This window comes from Tinamus guttatus, unplaced genomic scaffold (genome assembly GCF_059628265.1).
Source record: "Tinamus guttatus ecotype Peru unplaced genomic scaffold, ASM5962826v1 Tinamus_guttatus_pri_ptg001276l, whole genome shotgun sequence".
In the NCBI taxonomy this organism is placed as follows: Eukaryota; Metazoa; Chordata; class Aves; order Tinamiformes; family Tinamidae; genus Tinamus; species Tinamus guttatus.
Window position 1 is genome coordinate 76,456 of NW_028289810.1, and position 18,982 is coordinate 95,437.

General features: G+C 69.5%; 1 protein-coding gene across 1 annotated transcript in view; it reads left to right on the plus strand.

Annotated features, from left to right (window-relative positions):
- The window catches only part of LOC148590535 (latent-transforming growth factor beta-binding protein 3-like), a 28,024-nt gene extending 9,310 nt beyond the window's left edge, over nucleotides 1-18,714 (plus strand). Inside the window, 21 exon segments of the mRNA XM_088538943.1 lie at nucleotides 678-833; nucleotides 957-1,004; nucleotides 1,442-1,461; nucleotides 1,997-2,078; nucleotides 2,695-2,790; nucleotides 3,492-3,617; nucleotides 5,220-5,351; nucleotides 6,267-6,395; nucleotides 6,890-7,009; nucleotides 7,705-7,827; nucleotides 8,413-8,532; nucleotides 9,483-9,611; nucleotides 10,242-10,400; nucleotides 11,096-11,179; nucleotides 11,803-11,931; nucleotides 13,662-13,799; nucleotides 14,881-14,931; nucleotides 14,934-15,035; nucleotides 15,463-15,543; nucleotides 17,761-17,901; nucleotides 18,566-18,714. Coding sequence (XP_088395069.1) covers nucleotides 678-833; nucleotides 957-1,004; nucleotides 1,442-1,461; nucleotides 1,997-2,078; nucleotides 2,695-2,790; nucleotides 3,492-3,617; nucleotides 5,220-5,351; nucleotides 6,267-6,395; nucleotides 6,890-7,009; nucleotides 7,705-7,827; nucleotides 8,413-8,532; nucleotides 9,483-9,611; nucleotides 10,242-10,400; nucleotides 11,096-11,179; nucleotides 11,803-11,931; nucleotides 13,662-13,799; nucleotides 14,881-14,931; nucleotides 14,934-15,035; nucleotides 15,463-15,543; nucleotides 17,761-17,901; nucleotides 18,566-18,714 — 2,315 coding nt within the window.
- Nucleotides 18,715-18,982: the final 268 nt, after the last annotated feature.

The window sequence follows — 18,982 nt, forward strand, 5'->3', positions numbered from 1 at the left end:
GACGGGAATGGGGTGGGAATGGGAATGGGGTGGGAACGGGAATGGGAATGGGAACGGGAATGGGGGCGGGCGCTGCGAGCGCTGCCCGGCCGACGGCACCGGTGTGTGGGAATGGGGACGGGAATGGGAATGGGAATGGGGTGGGAATGGGAATGGGAATGGGAATGGGGTGGGAATGGGAACGGGGGCGGGCGCTGCGAGCGCTGCCCGGCCGACGGCACCGGTGTGTGGGAACGGGAACGGGAATGGGGTGGGAATGGGGTGGGAATGGGAATGGGAACGGGAACGGGGGCGGGAACGGGGGCGGGAACAGGAACGGGACCGGGAGGCTGCGGGGGCACCTCGTTTGGGTGTTTTGGGGGTGTGTTTGGGGGGGTTGCACCTCATTTGGGTGTTTTGGGGGTGTGCACGCGCTTGGGGGGTTTGCACGTTGTTTGGGGGCATTGCACGCCGTGTGGCTGCGTTTTGGGGGGATTGCACGCGTTTAGGCGGTTGCACGTGTTTGGGGGCGGGGCCCGCCGCTTGGGGGCGGTGCCCTCCGTTCGGGGGCGGTGCCCTCCGCTCGGGGGCGGTGCCCGCCGTTCGGGGGCGGTGCCCGTCGCTCGGGGGCGGTGCCCGTCGCTCGGGGGCGGTGCCCGCCGCTCGGGGGCGGGGCCCGCTGACGCCCCGCCCCGCAGCCGCCTTCAAGGCCATCTGCCCCGCGGGGAAGGGCTACCACATCCTCACGTCGCACCAGACCCTGACGATCCAGGGCGAGAGCGACTTCACCCTCCACATCCAGCCCGACGGCGCCGCCGAGCCCAGCGCGGCGCCCGCGCCCCCGCGTGAGCCCCGCCCACCGCGAGAGCCCCGCCCACCGCGAGAGCCCCGCCCCCTGCATGAGCCCCGCCCCCTGCATGAGCCCCGCCCCTCCGCGAGAGCCCCGCCCCCTGCATGAGCCCCGCCCCCCGCATGAGCCCCGCCCCCTGCATGAGCCCCGCCCACCGCATGAGCCCCGCCCCCGCGTAAGCCCCGCCCACTGCATGAGCCCCGCCCCCTGCAGGAGCCCCGCCCCCGCGACACGCCCCCCGCATGAGACACGTCCCCCCTCCAGCCCCGCCCCCGCCTGTGACACGCCCCCCCAGCTGGGCCACGCCCCCTCCAGCCCCGCGCCACGCTCGGCCGAGCCCTGTGACGCCACGCCCACTCCACACCACGCCCCATTCCCGCACCAAGCCCCGCCCCGCGCGAGACACGCCCTCCCCGCGGTGGGCCCCGCCCCCCCGTGTGAGGCACGCCACGCCTCCCTGTGACCCCCCCGTGACCTCCCCCCCCCGTGTCCCCCCCCGTGTCCCCCCGGGTCCTTGTCCCCTCTCAGGCCCCCCCGACCCTCTGTGTCCCCTGTGCCCCCCCGTGGGGCCGGGACGCTGCAGTGGGTCTCACTGTCCCCCTCCCCTTGCAGCCGCGACACCCCTGGCCATGGTGCGTGGGGACAGCGGGGGACACGGGGGGACAACGGGGGACACGGGACAGTGGGGGACACGGAGGAACGGGAGGACATGGGGGGACAACGGGGGACACGGGGGGACATGGGGGGACAACAGGGGACATGGGGGGACAACGGGGGACAGCGGGGGACATGGGGGGACAGCGGGGGGGCACTGGGGAGGGGGGGACACAGAGGAGCGGGGGGGACATGGGGACACGAGGGGACACTGGGGAGGGGGGAACATGGAGGAACGGGGGGACATGGGGGGACAACGGGGGACACGGGGGGACACTGGGGAGGGGGGACACAGAGGAGCGAGGGGACATGAGGGGACATGAGGGGACACGGGGGGACATGAGGGAACATGAGAGGACGTGAGGGGACATGAGGGGACACGGGGGGACACTGGGGAATGAGGGGACATGAGGGGACGTGGGGGGACATGAGGGGACACGGGGGGACCCTGGGCAGTGGGGGGACACGAGGGGACATGGGGACACACGGGGACACGCGCTGGCCCCCCCGCAGCTCCCCGCGTTCTGGAGCACCTCGGAGGAGCAGGAGGTCGAGGGGCCGCACGGGGACCCCACGGCCGGGGGACGCGTCCCCGGTGAGACCCGCGGGGACCCACGGGGACAGGAGACCGGGGGGGGGGACAGGGACAGGGACGGGGACGGGGACAGGGACAGGGGGAGCTTCCCCGGGAGACCCCCGTGTGGGGACAGGGATGGGGACAGGGATGGGGGTGGCACCGGGGGACATGTGGTGGGGACAGAGGCACGTGACATGTCCATGGCAGAGGTGGCCGGTCCCACCACGGGATACGGGGGGGGACGTGGGGATGCAGTGGGTGACATCCCATTGACAGCGGTGGTGGCCCGTCCCACCACGGCCATGGTGTGGGGACACGGGAGGACATGGGGACACGGGGGGACACAGTTGGTGACACTGTGGTGGCAGAGGTGGTGGCCGGTCCCACCACGGCCATGGTGTGGGGACATGGGGGGACATGGGGACACGGTGGGTGACATCCCATTGACAGCGGTGGTGGCCCGTCCCACCACGGCCATGGTGTGGGGACACGGGAGGACATGGGGGGACACGGGGGGACATGGGGACACGGTTGGTGACACTGTGGTGGCAGAGGTGGTGGCCCGTCCCACCACGGCCATGGTGTGGGGACATGGGGACACGGGGGGACACGGTTGGTGACACTGTGGTGACAGAGGTGGTGGCCCGTCCCACCACGGCCATGGTGTGGCGCGTGGTGGCCGAGCAGCACACCCGCAGCGCGGCCGAGATCGCCCCCACTCAGGTCACTGGTGAGAGCCCCGGCCCCCCCGCGACCCCTGGACCCCCCAGAACCCCCGGAACCCCCCGGAACCCCCCGGGACCTCCCCGACCCCCCAGAACCCTCCAGGACCCCCCCGACCCCCCAGGACCCCCTGGGACCCCCCGGGATCCCCCGGGACCCCCCGGGACCCCCCAGACCCATTGACCCCCCCAGACCCTGCAAGGAGCCCCAGGAGCCCCCGGGCGCCCCCAGACCCTCCCGACGCCCCTAAAGCCCCCCAGGACCCTCCCAAACCGCCCTGGGACCCTCCAGAGCCCCCTAAAGCCCCGGGGACCCCCCCAAACCACCCTGGGACCCCCCGGGACCCCCAGGACCCTCCCAAACCGCCCTGGGACCCTCCAGAGCCCCCCGGTTCCCCCCAGCTCCCCGGGATCCCCCAAACCACCCTGGGACTCCCCTGGGCTCCCCAGAGCCCCCTAAACCCCCCGGGACCCCCCAAACCTGCCCGGGACCCCCCAGGGCCCCCCAGATCCCCTTAACCCCCCCGGGACCCCCCAAACCTCCCTGGGATCCCCAGAGCACCTGGGACCCCCCAGGACCCCCCAGAGCCCCTGGGACCTCCCAGCCCCCTGGGACCCCCAGACCCCCCTAGTCCCTGGGACCCCCCAAACCTCCCCGGGCCCCCCAGAGCCCCCCCAGCCCCCCGTGTCCCCCGTGTCCCCCCCGCAGAGACGGACGAGTGTCGCCTGAACCGGAACATCTGCGGCCCCGGGGAGTGCGTGAGCGGAACCAGCGGCTACAGCTGCCTGTGCTACCCCGGGTACCGCTGGCACCCGCAGCGCCGCTACTGCACCGGTGCGGGGACATGGGGGACATTGGGGACACGGGGGGACATGGGGACAACGGGGACACGGGGGGACATTGGGCACATTGGGGACACGGGGGGACATGGGGACATTGGGGACATGGGGGGACATTGGGGACACGGGGCTACAGCTGCCTGTGCTACCCCGGGTACCGCTGGCACCCGCAGCGCCGCTACTGCACCGGTGCGGGGACATGGGGACATTGGGGACAATGGGGACACCGGGGACATTGGGGACATGGGGGGGACATGGGGGGACATTGGGGGGACATGAGGACATGGAAAAGAGGGACACGGAGACATGGGGACATGGGCATGAGGGGACACGGGGGGACATGGGGGACATGAGGAACATGAAGGGCAGAGACATCCATGTGTGTGGAGCGTGGGCACACGGAACACGCGTGTGCAGGGTTTGTGCATGGGCTGCATGTGCCCCCCGCACATGCGTGTGCACAGTGTGTGTGCACAGAGCATGCATGTGCACAGTGCGCACACACAGAACACACGCGCGGGGTTTGCATGCACACGGAACACGCGTGTGCACAGTTTGTGCACACAGAACACACGCGTGTGCAGGGTTTGCGTGTCCCCATGCCCCCGCATACGCGTGTGCGCAGGGTTTGCGTGCACAAGGAACACACGTGCGCAGGGTTTGCATGTACACGGAACACGTGTGTGCAGGGTTTGCGTGTCCCCGTGCCCCCGCACACACGTGTGCACAGTGTGTGTGTGCACACAGAACATGCGTGCACATGGTTTGCATGCACACGGAACACGCGTGTGCAGGGTTTGCGTGTCCCCGTGCCCCCGCACACGCGTGTGCGCAGGGTTTGCGTGCACAAGGAACACGCGTGCGCAGGGTTTGTGCATCCCCGTGCCCCTGCACACGCGTGTGCACAGGGTTTGCACACACGGAACACACGTGCGCACACGCGTGTGCAGGGTTTGCGTGCGCGGGCTGCACGTGTGCACACACGAACACCCGTGCGCACACGCGTGTGCACAGGGTTTGCACACATGAACACCCGTGCGCACACACGTGTGCACAGAGGGTTTGCACACACGGAACACGCGTGTGCAGGGTTTGCGTGCGCGGGCTGCACGTGCGCACACATGAACACCCGTGCGCACACGCGTGTGCACAGGGTTTGCACACACATGAACACCCGTGCGCACACGCGTGTGCACAGAGGGTTTGCACACATGAACACACGTGCGCACACGCGTGTGCAGGGTTTGCGTGCGCGGGCTGCACACACATGAACACCCGTGTGCACACACGTGTGCACAGAGGGTTTGCACACACACAAACACCCGTGCGCACACGCGTGTGCACAGGGTTTGCACACACGAACACCCGTGCGCACACGCGTGTGCACAGAGGGTTTGCACACACGAACACCCGTGCGCACACGCGTGTGCACAGGGTTTGCACACACACGAACACCCGTGCGCACACACGTGTGCACAGAGGGTTTGCACACACACATGAACACCCGTGCGCACACGCGTGTGCAGGGTTTGCGTGCGCGGGCTGCACGTGTGCGCACACATGAACACCCGTGCGCACACGCGTGTGCTCCGCGCAGACGTGAACGAGTGCGAGGCGGAGCCGTGCGGCCCCGGCCGCGGCGTCTGCATGAACACGGGCGGCTCCTACAACTGTCACTGTCACCGCGGGTTCCAGCTGCGGGTGCTGCGGGGCGTCCGCTCCTGCGTGGGTGAGCGGGGGGGACAACGGGGGGGGGGACACGGGGACAACGGGGGGACAACGGGGACACGGGGGGAACGGGGGGGCACGGGGACATGGGGGCAATGGTGGGAACACAGGGATGCAGGGACAACGGGGACAATGGGGACAACGGGGGGGATGGGGGGGATGGGGGGGCGGGGGGACGGGGACAACGGGGGGACACGGGGACAGCAGGGACACGGGGACAACGGGACAATGGGAGAACACAGGGATGCAGGGACCACGGGGACAACGGGGACACGGGGACAACAGGGGACATGGGGACAACAGGGACAATGGGTACAACGGGGGGACAATGGGGACACAGGGACACGGGGGGAACGAGGGGACATGGGGACAATGGGGATGCGGGGACAACAAGGACATGGGGGGGACACGGGGGGAACGGGGGGAATGGGAACAGGGGGATACGGGGACATGGGGACAATGGGGGGAACACAGGGATGCAGGGACAACGGGGACAACAGGGACAACAGGGACAACGGGGACAATGGGGACATGGGGACAATGGGGGGGACAATGGGGGACAACGGGGGGACAACGGGGCAGCAGGGGGCAGGAGCAGGGACACGGGGACCAGGACATGGGGAGAGGGACGGGGGGGTGCAGAGGGGGAGATGGTGACGAGGACGTGGGGATGGGGACGCCAGGACGGGGATGGGGACATGGGGACAAGGACATGGGAATAGGGACAAGGGGATGGGGCTGCGGAGGGGGAGGTGGTGACGAGGACGTAGGGATGGGGACATGAGGACGGGGATGGGGACAGGGACACATGGGGATGAGGTTGGGCATGGGGACACAGATGGGGACGCGGGGACGGGAGCGGGGACACGGGGACACGGGGACACGGGGGCCGCGGTGACGCCGAGCCCTGGCGCAGACGTGGACGAGTGCGCCAAGGCCGACATCTGCGGGGACGGTGGCACCTGCACCAACGTCCCCGGCCACTACAAGTGCGAGTGTCACCCGGGCTACCGGCGCAAGGGCACGAGACAGCCGCTCTGCGAAGGTGGGGACGGGGACACGGGGACGGGGACATGGGGACGCTGGGGCGGGCATCGCACGGGGACACGGGGACGTGGCACGAGGATGAATGTGTGGGGACGTCGCATGGGGACATTGGGTTGGGGAGCCAGAGATGTGGGGATGGGCATGGCCTGGGGACATGGAGACATGGGGACACAGATGGGATGAGAGCACAGGGACATGGGGACATGGGGACACGGCTTGGGGACGTGGGGCATGGCTTGGGGACGGGGGCATGGGGACATGGGGACACAGATGTGGGGATGGGGTTGTGGGGATGTGGGGACATGGGGACATGGGGACACGGCTTGGGGATGGGGACATCCAGACATGGGGACATGGGGACACAGATGTGGGGGTGGGAGCATGGGGACATGGGGACACGGGGACACCCAAGATGGGGACAGAGGCCCCGCCCGGGAGGGCGGTGGTGACACTGGGGACGCGGTGGCCCCGCGGTGACGCCCCCCCCCGCAGACATCAACGAGTGCCTGGACCCGGGGACCTGCCCCGAGGGCAAGTGCGAGAACCAGCCGGGGACCTTCGTGTGCTCCCCGTGTCCCCCTGGCTTCCGCGGCCACCACGGCGCCTGCCACGGTACGAGGGCCCAGGCGTCCGGGTGTCCCGACCCCCCCCGCACCCCCGGGGCCCCGGTGGCCGGGTGTCCCCCTGGGGGCCCAGGCGTCCGGGTGTCCCCTGACACCCCCGCACTCCGGGGCCCAGGCGTCCGGGTGTCCCTGACCCCCCCCTGCACCCCCGGGGCCCCAGTGGCCGGGTGTCCCCCCCCATCCCCGTGCACCCCAGGGGCCCCGGTGTCTGGGTGTCCCCCCGGGGGCCCAGGCGTCCGAGTGGTTCCCCAGGGGCCCTGGCGTCCAGGAGTCCCCCTGCCCCCCCCAAACACCCCTGGGGCCCCGGTATCTGGGTGCCCCCGAGGGCCCAGGCGTCCGGGTGTCTCCTGCACCCCCACACACCCCGGGGCCCAGGCGGTACCGGGTGTCCCCCTGGGGGTCCCGGTGTCTGGGTGTCCCCCGCGGGGCCCCGGTGTCCGGGTGTCCCCCTGGGGGTCCCGGTGTCCGGGTGTCCCCTCGGGGCCCAGGCGTCCGGGTGTCCCCCCCATCCCCACACACCCCGGGGCCCCGGTGTCCGGGTGTCCCCCTGGGGGTCCCGGTGTCCAGGTGTCCCCTCGGGGCCCAGGCGTCCGGGTGTCCCCCCCATCCCCACACACCCCGGGGCCCCGGTGTCCGGGTGTCCCCCTGGGGGTCCCGGTGTCCGGGCGCTGACGGCCCCCGCAGACGTGAACGAGTGCGAGGCCGGCGGGCTCTGCCCCAGCGGGGTCTGCGTCAACACCCTGGGCTCCTTCAAGTGCCAGTGCCCGGCCGGGCTGCACGCGGCCAAGGACCGGCCCCGCTGCGAAGGTGGGGGGCGCCGGGGGGCACGGGACGCCGGGGGGCACGGGGGACATGGGGGGACATGGGGGGGACACGGGGGGGCTGGGGGGCACAGGGGGGCATGGGGGGCACAGGGGGGCAGGCAGGCTATGGGGCACGGGGGAGCTAGGGGATACAGGGGGGTCTGGGGGACACAGTGGGGCTATAGAGAGGCGCAGGGGGGATATATGGGGCTGGGAGGTGCCATGGGGCGCAGGGGCCGTGCGGGGGGTCTGGGGGGATCTCTGGGTCTGGGGGGGACCTGGGGGGCGCAGGGAGGGGCCGGGGGGGGGTCTGTGGGGCTGGGGGCTCCGGGGGGGTCCCCAGGGGCTCTGGGGGGTTCCGGGGGGCTCTGGGGGGCTCTGGGGTTCCAGGGGGGTCCTGGGGGGTCCCGGGGGTCCTGGGGGCTCTGGGGGGTCCCGGGGGCTCTGGGGGGTCCTGGGGGTTCCAGGGGGCTCTGGGGGGCTCTGGGGGGTCCCAGGAGGTCCTGGGGGGTCCCGGGGGCTCTGGGGGGTCCCAGGGGGCTCTGGGGGTCCCGGGGGGCTCTGGGGGTCGCAGCCGCCGCCCCCGCAGACATCGACGAGTGCGAGTTCCCGGCCGCCTGCGTCGGGGGCGACTGCGTCAACACCGTGGGCTCCTATCGCTGCCTGTGCCGGCCGGGCTACGCGCTGCTGCACGGCGGCAAGTGCACGGGTGTGCGGGACGGGTGTGCGGGATGGGTGTGCAAGGCACCGGGGTGCGCGGGGGACGGGTGTGCGGGGCGGGGTGTGCGGGGGGACGGGTGTGCAACGCACGAGAGGGTGTGCGGATGGGTGTGCAACGCACTGGGGTGTGCAGGATGGGTGTGCAACGCACAATGGTGTGCGGGGGACGGGTGTGCAAGGGGCACCGGGGTGCGCGGGGGACGGGTGTGCGGGGCGGGTGTGCAATGCACGAGGGGGTGTGCGGGAGGGGTGTGCGGGGGACGGGTGTGCGGGGGACGGCTGTGCAATGCACGAGGGGGTGTGCGGGAGGGGTGTGCAACACACTGGGGTGTGCAGGATGGGTGTGCAACGCACAAGGGTGCGTGGGGGGGGGCGGGTGTGCAACGCACGAGGGGGTGTGCGGGGCGGGTGTGCAATGCAATGGGGTGTGCGGAACAGGTGTGCAAGGCACGAGGGTGTGTGAGGCGGGTGTGCAATGCACGAGAGGGTGTGGGGCGGGGTGTGCAATGCACCGCGGTGTGCGGGGCGGGTGTGCAATGCACCCGCAGTGTGTGGGGCGGGTGTGCAGCGCGCTGGGGTGCGGGATGGGTGTGCAAGGCACAAGGGCTCGTGTGCGTCCATGGGGCTGGTGCACAAGGGCCGTCTCCACACACCTGCGCATGCAATGCCCGGGGTTTGCACGGGGGTGCACGGGGCTTGCATGAGGGTTGCACAGGGATTGCACGGGGGTTGCACGGGGGTTGCCCGGGGGTTGCCCGGGGCTCACACGGTGTTGCACACCCGCACCCCCCCCCCAGACGTTAACGAGTGTGCGCTGGACCCCGGGGTTTGCACGGGTGTGCACAGGGGTGCACAGGGATTGCACAGGGATTGCACGGGGGTTGCCCGGGGGTTTGCCCGGGGCTCACACGGTGTTGCACACCCGCACACCCCCCCCAGACGTTAACGAGTGTGCGCTGGACCCCGGGCTGTGCCGGCCCCACGGCGCCTGCGAGAACCTGGAGGGCTCCTACGTGTGCGTCTGTCACCAGGGCTACGTCCCCGCGCAGGACGGGCGCAGCTGCCAGGGTGGGCGCGGGGACGGGGACGGGGACGGGGACACACGGGGGGGTCACACGGGGGTCACACAGGGGGGGTCACACGGGGTGTCACACGGGGTCCCTGGGTGTCACCCGTGCAGAACGGGAGCTGCACAAGTGGTGCCACCTCAACCCAGGGGGTCCCACGGGGTGTCACCCATTGTCACCCGTTGTCACCCCGCAGAGCGGGAGCCACGCAAGCAGTGCTCCCTCAACCTGGGGGTCCCACGGGGTGTCCCATGGGTTGTCACCCATTGTCACCCATTGTCACCCGTTGTCACCCGTTGTCACCCACAGAGCGGGAGCCGCGCAAGCAGTGCTACCTCAACCTGGGGGGTCCCACGGGGTGTCCCATGGGTTGTCACCCATTGTCACCCGTTGTCACCCATTGTCACAGAGCGGGAGCCCCGCAAGCAGTGCTACCTCAACCCAGGGGGTTCCTGGGTGTCCCACGGGGTGTCACACACAGTGTCATGTGGTGTCATTGTCACCCGTTGTCACCCGCAGAGCGGGAGCCCCGCAAGCAGTGCTACCTCAACCCGGGGGGTCCCTGGGTGTCCCATGGGTTGTCACCCATTGTCACCCATTGTCACCCGTTGTCACCCGTTGTCACCCGCAGAGCGGGAGCCCCGCAAGCAGTGCTACCTCAACCTGGACGACTCGGTGTTCTGCGACTCGGTGCTGGCGCCCAACGTGACGCGGGGCGAGTGCTGCTGCTCGCTGGGCGCCGGCTGGGGGGACCTGTGCGAGGTCTTCCCGTGCCCCGTGCACACGTCTGGTACGGGGGCCCATGGGTGCTGGGGGGGTCCTATGGGTGCTGGGGGGACCTGTGCGAGGTCTTCTCGTGCCCCGTGCACTCGTCCGGTACGGGGCTGGGGGGGGGTCCCATGGGTGCTGGGTGGGGTCCTGGGGGGGTCCTGGGGGTCCCATGGGTCCTGGGGGGGTCCTGGGGGGTCCCAGGGGTCCTGGAGGTCCCATAGGTCCCGGGGGGTCCCATAGGTCCCGGGGGTCCCATGGGTCCTGGGGGGGTCCTGGGGGGGTCCCGGGGCTCCCATGGGTCCTGGGGGGGTCCCGGGGGTCCCATGGGTGCTGGGGGGTCCTGTGGGTCCTGGGGGCGTCCTGGGGGGGTCCCGGGGGTCCCGGGGGTCCCATGGGTGCCGGGGGTCCCATGGGTGCTGGGGGGTCCCGTGGGTCCTGGGGGCGTCCTGGGGGGGTCCCGGGGGTCCCGGGGGTCCCATGGGTGCCGGGGGTCCCATGGGTCCTGGGGGGGTCCCGGGGGTTCTGGGGCTCCCATGGGTGCTGGGGGGTCCCATGGGTCCTGGGGGGATCCTGGGGGGGTCCCGGGGGGTCCCGGGGGTCCCGTGGGTCCTGGGGGGATCCTGGGGGGTCCTGGGGGTCCCGGGGGTCCCATGGGTGCCGGGGGTCCCGCGCACCCCCTGCCCGTGGCCCCCACATCAGGTGTCCCCCCCCCAGCCGAGTTCCTGGCGCTCTGTCCCGACGGGAAGGGCTTCATCCTGGAGCCGGGAGCGCGGGAGTTCGGCCTGCCGGTGCTGCAGGGTGGGTGACGTGTCACTGTGTCACTGTGTCCCCTTGTCACCGTGTCACTGTGCCACCGTGTCCCCGTGTCACCTTGTCACTGTGTCCCCATGTCCCCTTGTCACCGTGTCACTGTGTCACCGTGTCCCCACGTCCCTGCCGGCGCTGCACGGTGCGTGCCGTGTCCCCGTGTCCCCGTGTCCCCATGTCCCCGTGTCCCCTTGTCCCCGTGTCCCCTTGTCACCGTGTCACCGTGTCACTGTGTCACTGTGTGCCCATGTCCCCATGTCCCTGCCGGCGCTGCACGGTGCGTCCCATGTCCCTGTGTCACTGTGTCCCCGTGTCACTGTGTCACCGTGTCACCATGTCCCCATGTCCCTGCCCACGCTGCACAGTGTATCCTGTGTCACCGTGTCACTGTGTCCTCGTGTCCCCACATCCCCATGTCCCCACATCCCCATGTCCCCCTGTCCCCATGTCCCATGTCCCCATGTCCCCCTGTCCCCATGTACCACATCCCCATGTCCCCATGTCCCCGTGTCCCTGTGTCCCCATGTCCCCACATCCCCATGTCCCCCTGTCCCCATGTCCCATGTCCCCATGTCCCCACGTCCCCACGTCCCCATGTCCCCGTGTCCCCACAGACATCGACGAGTGCAGCCTGTTTGGGGACGAGATCTGCAAGGACGGGAAGTGCGTGAACACCCAGCCGGGCTACGAGTGCTACTGCAAGCAGGGCTACGACTACGACGGGCGCCTGCTGCAGTGCCTGGGTGCGCCATGGGTCCCATGGGGGCTATGGGGCGATATGGGGTGCTATGGGGTGCTATGGGGTCCCATAGGTGCTATGGGTGCTATGGGGCGCTATGGGTGCTATGGGGTCCCATAGGTGCTATGGGTGCCATGGGGAGCTATGGGGTCCCGTGGGTGCTATGGGGTGCTATGGGGTGCTATGGGGTGCTATGGGGTCCCATGGGTGCTATGGGGCGCAGCGGGCATGGGGGGCACCCAGTGCTACTGCAAGCAGGGCTACGACTACGACGGGCGCCTGCTGCAGTGCCTGGGTGCGCCATGGGGGCTATGGGTGCTGTGGGTGCTATGGGGTGCTATGGGGCGCAGGCAGGTGCTATGGGATGCAGGGGGATGCTATGGGCGCTATGGGGTGCAGGTGAGTGCTATGGGGCACAGGGGGATGCTGTGGGGTGCAGGCAGGTGTTATGGGGTGCAGGTGGGTGCTATAGGGTCCCGTGGGTGCAATGGGGCACAGGGGGTGCTATGGGGGCACAGGGGTCTCTATGGGTCGCGGGGGGCTCTATGGGGCACGGGGGGGCTCTATGGGGTGCAGGGGGCTCTATGGGGCACTGGGGGGCTCTATGGGGCCCGGGGGGGTTCTAGGGGCGTGGGGGGCTCTATGGGGCACCAGGGTCTCTATGGAGCGCGGGGTCGCTATGGGGCACCGGGGTCGCTATTGGGGCGCTATGGGTTGCTATGGGGCACAGGGTCGCTATGGGGTGCGGGGTCTCTATGGGGCACAGGGGTTGCTATGGGGCGCTATGGGGCACAGGGGTCTCTATGGGGCACAGGGGTCGCTATGGGGCGCTATGGGGCGCTATGGGGCACAGGGGTCTCTATGGGGCACAGGGTCGCTATGGGTCTCTATGGGGCGTGGGGTCGCTATGGGGCGCTATGGGGCACAGGTGTCGCTATGGGGCACTGGGGTCGCTATGGGTCGCTATGGGGCACAGGTGTCGCTATGGGGTGCGGGGTCGCTATGGGGCGCTATGGGGCGCGGGGGTCGCTATGGGGCGCTATGGGTCGCTATGGGTTGCTATGGGTCTCTATGGGGCGCGGGGTCGCTATGGGTCGCTATGGGTCTCTATGGGGCGCTATGGGTCTCTATGGGTCTCTATGGGTCTCTATGGGGCGCGGGGGTCGCTATGGGGCGCTATGGGGCGCTATGGGTCGCTATGGGGCGCTATGGGTTGCTATGGGGCGCTATGGGGCGCTATGGGGCACAGGTGTCGCTATGGGTCGCTATGGGGCGCTATGGGTCTCTATGGGGCGCTATGGGGCGCTATGGGGCGCGGGGGTCGCTATGGGTCTCTATGGGTCTCTATGGGGCGCTATGGGGCGCTATGGGGCGCTATGGGGCGCTATGGGGCGCGGGGTCGCTATGGGTCGCTATGGGGCGCTATGGGGCGCTATGGGGCGCTATGGGGCACAGGGGTCGCTATGGGTCTCTATGGGGCGCGGGGGTCGCTATGGGGCACAGGGGTCTCTATGGGGCGCGGGGTCTCTATGGGTCTCTATGGGTCGCTATGGGTCGCTATGGGGCGCGGGGTCGCTATGGGTCTCTATGGGTCGCTATGGGGCGCTATGGGGCGCTATGGGGCGCTATGGGGCGCGGGGGTCGCTATGGGGCGCTATGGGTCGCTATGGGTCTCTATGGGTCGCTATGGGGCGCTATGGGGCGCTATGGGGCGCTCCGCCTGCCGCCCCCCAGACGTGGACGAGTGCCTGGACGAGTCCAACTGCCCCCACGGGCGCTGCGAGAACACGCGGGGCTCCTTCGTGTGCACCTGCCCCGCCCCCGCCGTCTACGACCCCGCCCACAAGCGCTGCCTGGCGCCGCCCGAGCCCGGTGAGCGGGGGGGGGGCCGGGGGGGACCCCGGGGAATCCCCGTGCGATCCGTGTGCAATTCCCGGGCAATTCCCGTGAAATTCCTGTGAAATTCCTGTGCATCACTGGGCAATCCCTGTGCGATCCGTGTGCAATTCCCGTGAAATTCCTGTGGGATCCGTGTGCAATTCCCGTGCAATTCCCATGAAATTCCTGTGCAATTCCCGTGAAATTCCTGTGCAATTCCTGTGCATCACTGGGCAATTCCTGTACAATCCCTGTGCAATTCCCGTGAAATTCCGGTGAAATTCCTGTGCAATTCCTGTGCAATTCCCGTGAAATTCCTGTGAAATTCCTGGGCAATTCCCGTGAAATTCCTGTGCATCCCTGTGCAATCCCTGTGCATTCCCCGTGCAATCCCTATGCATCCCTGTGCAATCCGCGTGCAATCCCCATGTTCTCCCCATGCAATCCCCATGTTCTCCCCATGCAATCCCCATGTTCTACCCATGTTATCCCGCGTTATCCCACGTTATCCCGTGCTATCCCGTGCCATCCCGTGCCATCCCGTTCAGATCGCACCCGTGACGTTTGCTGGTCCCGCCGCGGGGACGACGGGCTCTGCGGCTCCCCGCTCCTGTGCAATCCCCACGTTATCCCGTGTTATCCCACGTTATCCCACGTTATCCCCATGTTCTCCCCACATTATCCCACATTATCCCGTGCCATCCCGTGCTATCCCGGTTCAGATCGCACCCGTGACGTGTGCTGGTCCCGCCGCGGGGACGACGGGCTCTGCGGCTCCCCCCTCCCCGTGCAATCCCCATGTTATCCCCATGTTCTCCCCATGTTATCCCACGCCGTTATCCCACATTATCCGTGCTATCCCGTTCAGATCGCACCCGTGACGTGTGCTGGTCCCGCCGCGGGACGACGGGCTCTGCGGCTCCCCCCTCCCCATGCAATCCCCACGTTATCCCCACGTTATCCCCACGTTATCCCACGTTATCCCCATGTTCTCCCCATGTTCTCCCCATGTTCTCCCACATTATCCCACATTATCCCACATTATCCCACATTATCCCACGTTATCCCGGTTCAGATCGCACCCGTGACGTCTGCTGGTCCCGCCGCGGGGACGACGGGCTCTGCGGCTCCCCCTCCCCGGCCGCCCCCTCCCCTTCGACGACTGCTGCTGCCGCCGGGGGGGGGCCGGGTGGGGGCTGCTCTGCCGGCCCTGCCCCCCCCGCGCGCCCGGTACCGGGGGGGCTGGGGGGGACGGGGGGGATAGGGGGGATATGGGGGGATAGGGGGGATATGGGGGATAGGGGGGATATGGGGGGGTTATGGGGTTATGGGGGATATGGGGCTATGGGGGATATGGGGGATATGGGGGGCTGGGGGGTTATGGGGGGCTATGGGGGTTATGGGGGGGCTCGGGGGGCTGGGGGATTATGGGGGATTCCGGGGGCTGTGGGGGCTGTGGGGGCTATGGGCCGGGGGGTCTATAGGGGCTATGGGGGCTATGGGGCTATAGGGGGTTATGGGGGGCTATGGGGCATGGGGAGGCCATGGGGGGCCCGTGGGGCCAGGGTCGGGCCAAGGGTTATGGGGGGTCCCATAGGGTCATGGGGGGTCCCGTGGGGCTGGGGGGGGGTCGCTCACCCTGTGCCCCCCCCCCCAGGGCAGCCGTGCGGCTCCTCCCCCAGCGAGAGCAATGCATTCTGGGACGTGAGTCCGCTGGGGCTGGGGGCGCCGCGGAGAGGTGAGAGCCCCTCCCCCCGGGACCCCCCCGGGAACCCCCCCCGGGAACCCCCCGGGAACCCCCCCCGGGACCCCCCCGGGAACCCCCCTGGACCTGTCCCCCCGGGACCCCCCCTCGGGAACCCCCCCGGGAACCCCCCGGGAATCCCCCCTAGGACCCCCCGGGACACCCCCGGGAACCCCCAACACCCCCCCCCGGGGACCCCCCTGGACCTGCCCCCCCGGGGCCCCCCCGGGAACCCCCCCCCGGGAACCCCCCCTGGGAATCCCCCAGGAACCCCCCCCCGGACCCCCCCATCCCCTCTATGGGGACCCCCCCCCCATCCCGGGGACCCCAAACCGCCACTTTGGGGACATCCCCCCCCCCGGGGACACCCAGGCTGGAGGGTGCCCCCATGTCCCACCATGTCCCCTTCGTGTCCCCTCCATGTCCCCAATGTCCCCATGTCCCCAGGGGAGGACAGCTCCGAGGAGGACAGCTCCGAGTGTCCCTGTCCCCAATGTCCCCATGTCCCCAATGTCCCCATGTCCCATGTCCCCCATGTCCCCATGTCCCCAGGGGAGGACAGCTCCGAGGAGGACAGCTCCGAGTGTCCCTGTCCCCAGTGTCCCAATGTCCCCATGTCCCAATGTCCCCAATGTCCCCAATGTCCCCATGTCCCCATGTCCCCAATGTCCCCAGGGGAGGACAGCTCCGAGGAGGACAGCTCCGAGTGTCCCTGTCCCAGTGTCCCAATGTCCCCATGTCCCAATGTCCCCAATGTCCCCATGTCCCCAGGGGAGGACAGCTCCGAGGAGGACAGCTCCGAGTGTCCCTGTCCCCAGTGTCCCAATGTCCCCATGTCCCAATGTCCCCAATGTCCCCATGTCCCCAGGGGAGGACAGCTCCGAGGAGGACAGCTCCGAGTGTCCCTGTCCCCAATGTCCCCAATGTCCCCATGTCCCCATGTCCCCATGTCCCCAATGTCCCCAGGGGAGGACAGCTCCGAGGAGGACAGCTCCGAGTGTCCCTGTCCCCAATGTCCCCATGTCCCCATGTCCCCATGTCCCCATGTCCCCAGGGGAGGACAGCTCCGAGGAGGACAGCTCCGAGTGTCCCTGTCCCCAATGTCCCCAATGTCCCCAATGTCCCCATGTCCCCATGTCCCCAATGTCCCCAGGGGAGGACAGCTCCGAGGAGGACAGCTCCGAGTGTCCCTGTCCCCATGTCCCCAATGTCCCCAATGTCCCCATGTCCCCAATGTCCCCATGTCCCCAGGGGAGGACAGCTCCGAGGAGGACAGCTCCGAGTGTCCCTGTCCCCAATGTCCCCAATGTCCCCAATGTCCCCAATGTCCCCATGTCCCCAATGTCCCCAATGTCCCCAGGGGAGGACAGCTCCGAGGAGGACAGCTCCGAGTGTCCCTGTCCCCCATGTCCCCATGTCCCCAATGTCCCCATGTCCCCAATGTCCCCAATGTCCCCAATGTCCCCATGTCCCCAGGGGAGGACAGCTCCGAGGAGGACAGCTCCGAGTGTCCCTGTCCCCAATGTCCCCAATGTCCCCATGTCCCCATGTCCCCATGTCCCCAGGGGAGGACAGCTCCGAGGAGGACAGCTCCGAGTGTCCCTGTCCCCAATGTCCCCAATGTCCCCAATGTCCCCATGTCCCCAGGGGAGGACAGCTCCGAGGAGGACAGCTCCGAGTGTCCCTGTCCCCAATGTCCCCAATGTCCCCAATGTCCCCAATGTCCCCATGTCCCCAATGTCCCCAGGGGAGGACAGCTCCGAGGAGGACAGCTCCGAGTGTCCCTGTCCCCAATGTCCCCAATGTCCCCATGTCCCCATGTCCCCAATGTCCCCATGTCCCCATGTCCCCAGGGGAGGACAGCTCCGAGGAGGACAGCTCCGAGTGTCCCTGTCCCCAATGTCCCCAATGTCCCCATGTCCCCATGTCCCCAATGTCCCCATGTCCCCAATGTCCCCGTGTCCCCAGGGGAGGACAGCTCCGAGGAGGACAGCTCCGAGTGTCCCTGTCCCCAATGTCCCCATGTCCCCAATGTCCCCATGTCCCCAGGGGAGGACAGCTCCGAGGAGGACAGCTCCGAGTGTCCTTGTCCCCAATGTCCCCAATGTCCCCAATGTCCCCATGTCCCCATGTCCCCAGGGGAGGACAGCTCCGAGGAGGACAGCTCCGAGTGTCCCTGTCCCCAATGTCCCCATGTCCCCATGTCCCCAGGGGAGGACAGCTCCGAGGAGGACAGCTCCGAGTGTCCCTGTCCCGGCGGTCGCTGCCTCCGGCCCTTCGGGACCCGCGGGGGGGGCGGCTGCGACTGCCCCCCCGGGTACCAACCGGACCCGACCCGGACGCGCTGCCTGGGTGGGTACCGGACCGGAACCGGAACCGGAACCGGGACCGGGACCGGGATCCGAACCGGGACCGGGACTGGGATCCGAACCGGGACTGGGACCGGGGAGGGGACAGGGAACGGGGGGAGGGACCGGGACCGCGAGCAGGACCCGAACCGGGACCGGGGGGGTGGGACAGGGACCGGGTACCAGCCCGACCCGCATGCGCTGCCTGGGTGTGTACCGGACCGGAACCAGACCGGGACTTTAATCGGGACTGGAACCAGGACCCAAACTGGGACCGGGGCGGAACAGGGAACGGGGAGAGGGACAGGGACCGGGACCGGGACCCGAACCGGGATCGCGGGGACAGGGAACGGGGGGAGGGCCCGGGACCGGGTACCAGCCCGACCCGCACGCGCTGCCTGGGTGGGCACCGTGACCGGAACCGGGACCGGGACCGGAACGGGGGGGATCGGGGGACACCGGGACCGAGAGGGACCAGGATCGGGACGAGGGGGACGGGCGGGCGGGACCGGGAGGGATTGGGACGGGGGGGGCACCGGGACACCGGGGGGGGGCACCGGGCCGGGGGGGCACCGGGCCGGGGGGTCCCGCCGGGCTGGGGGCGGGGCCTCCGGGGCTGGGGGCGGGGCCTCCGAGCCCCCTGACCCCGCCCCCTCCGCCCCCCCCAGACATCGACGAGTGCCGCGAGCGGGGGGGGCGGGGCCGGCGCTGCCCCCTCGAGCGCTGCGTCAACACGAGCGGCTCCTTCCGGTGCGCGTGCCCGGCGGGGGCGGCGCGCGCGCGACCGCGGGGACCCTGCGTCCCGCAACGACGGTAGAACCGAACCGGAACCGGGACCGGGACCGGAACCGGAACCCGAACCGGGACCCGAACCGGGACTGCCTGCAACCCCCAAAACCCCTGGAACCCCCAAACCCCGCGTGCCCGCGGGGACCCTGCGTCCCGCAACGGCGATAGAACCGAACCGGGACCGGGACCGAGCTGACCGGGACCGACCGGGACCGACCGGACTGGGACTGCCTGCAACCCCCTGCAACCCCCTGCAACCCCCAAACCCCCAAACCCCGCGCGACCGCGGGGACCCT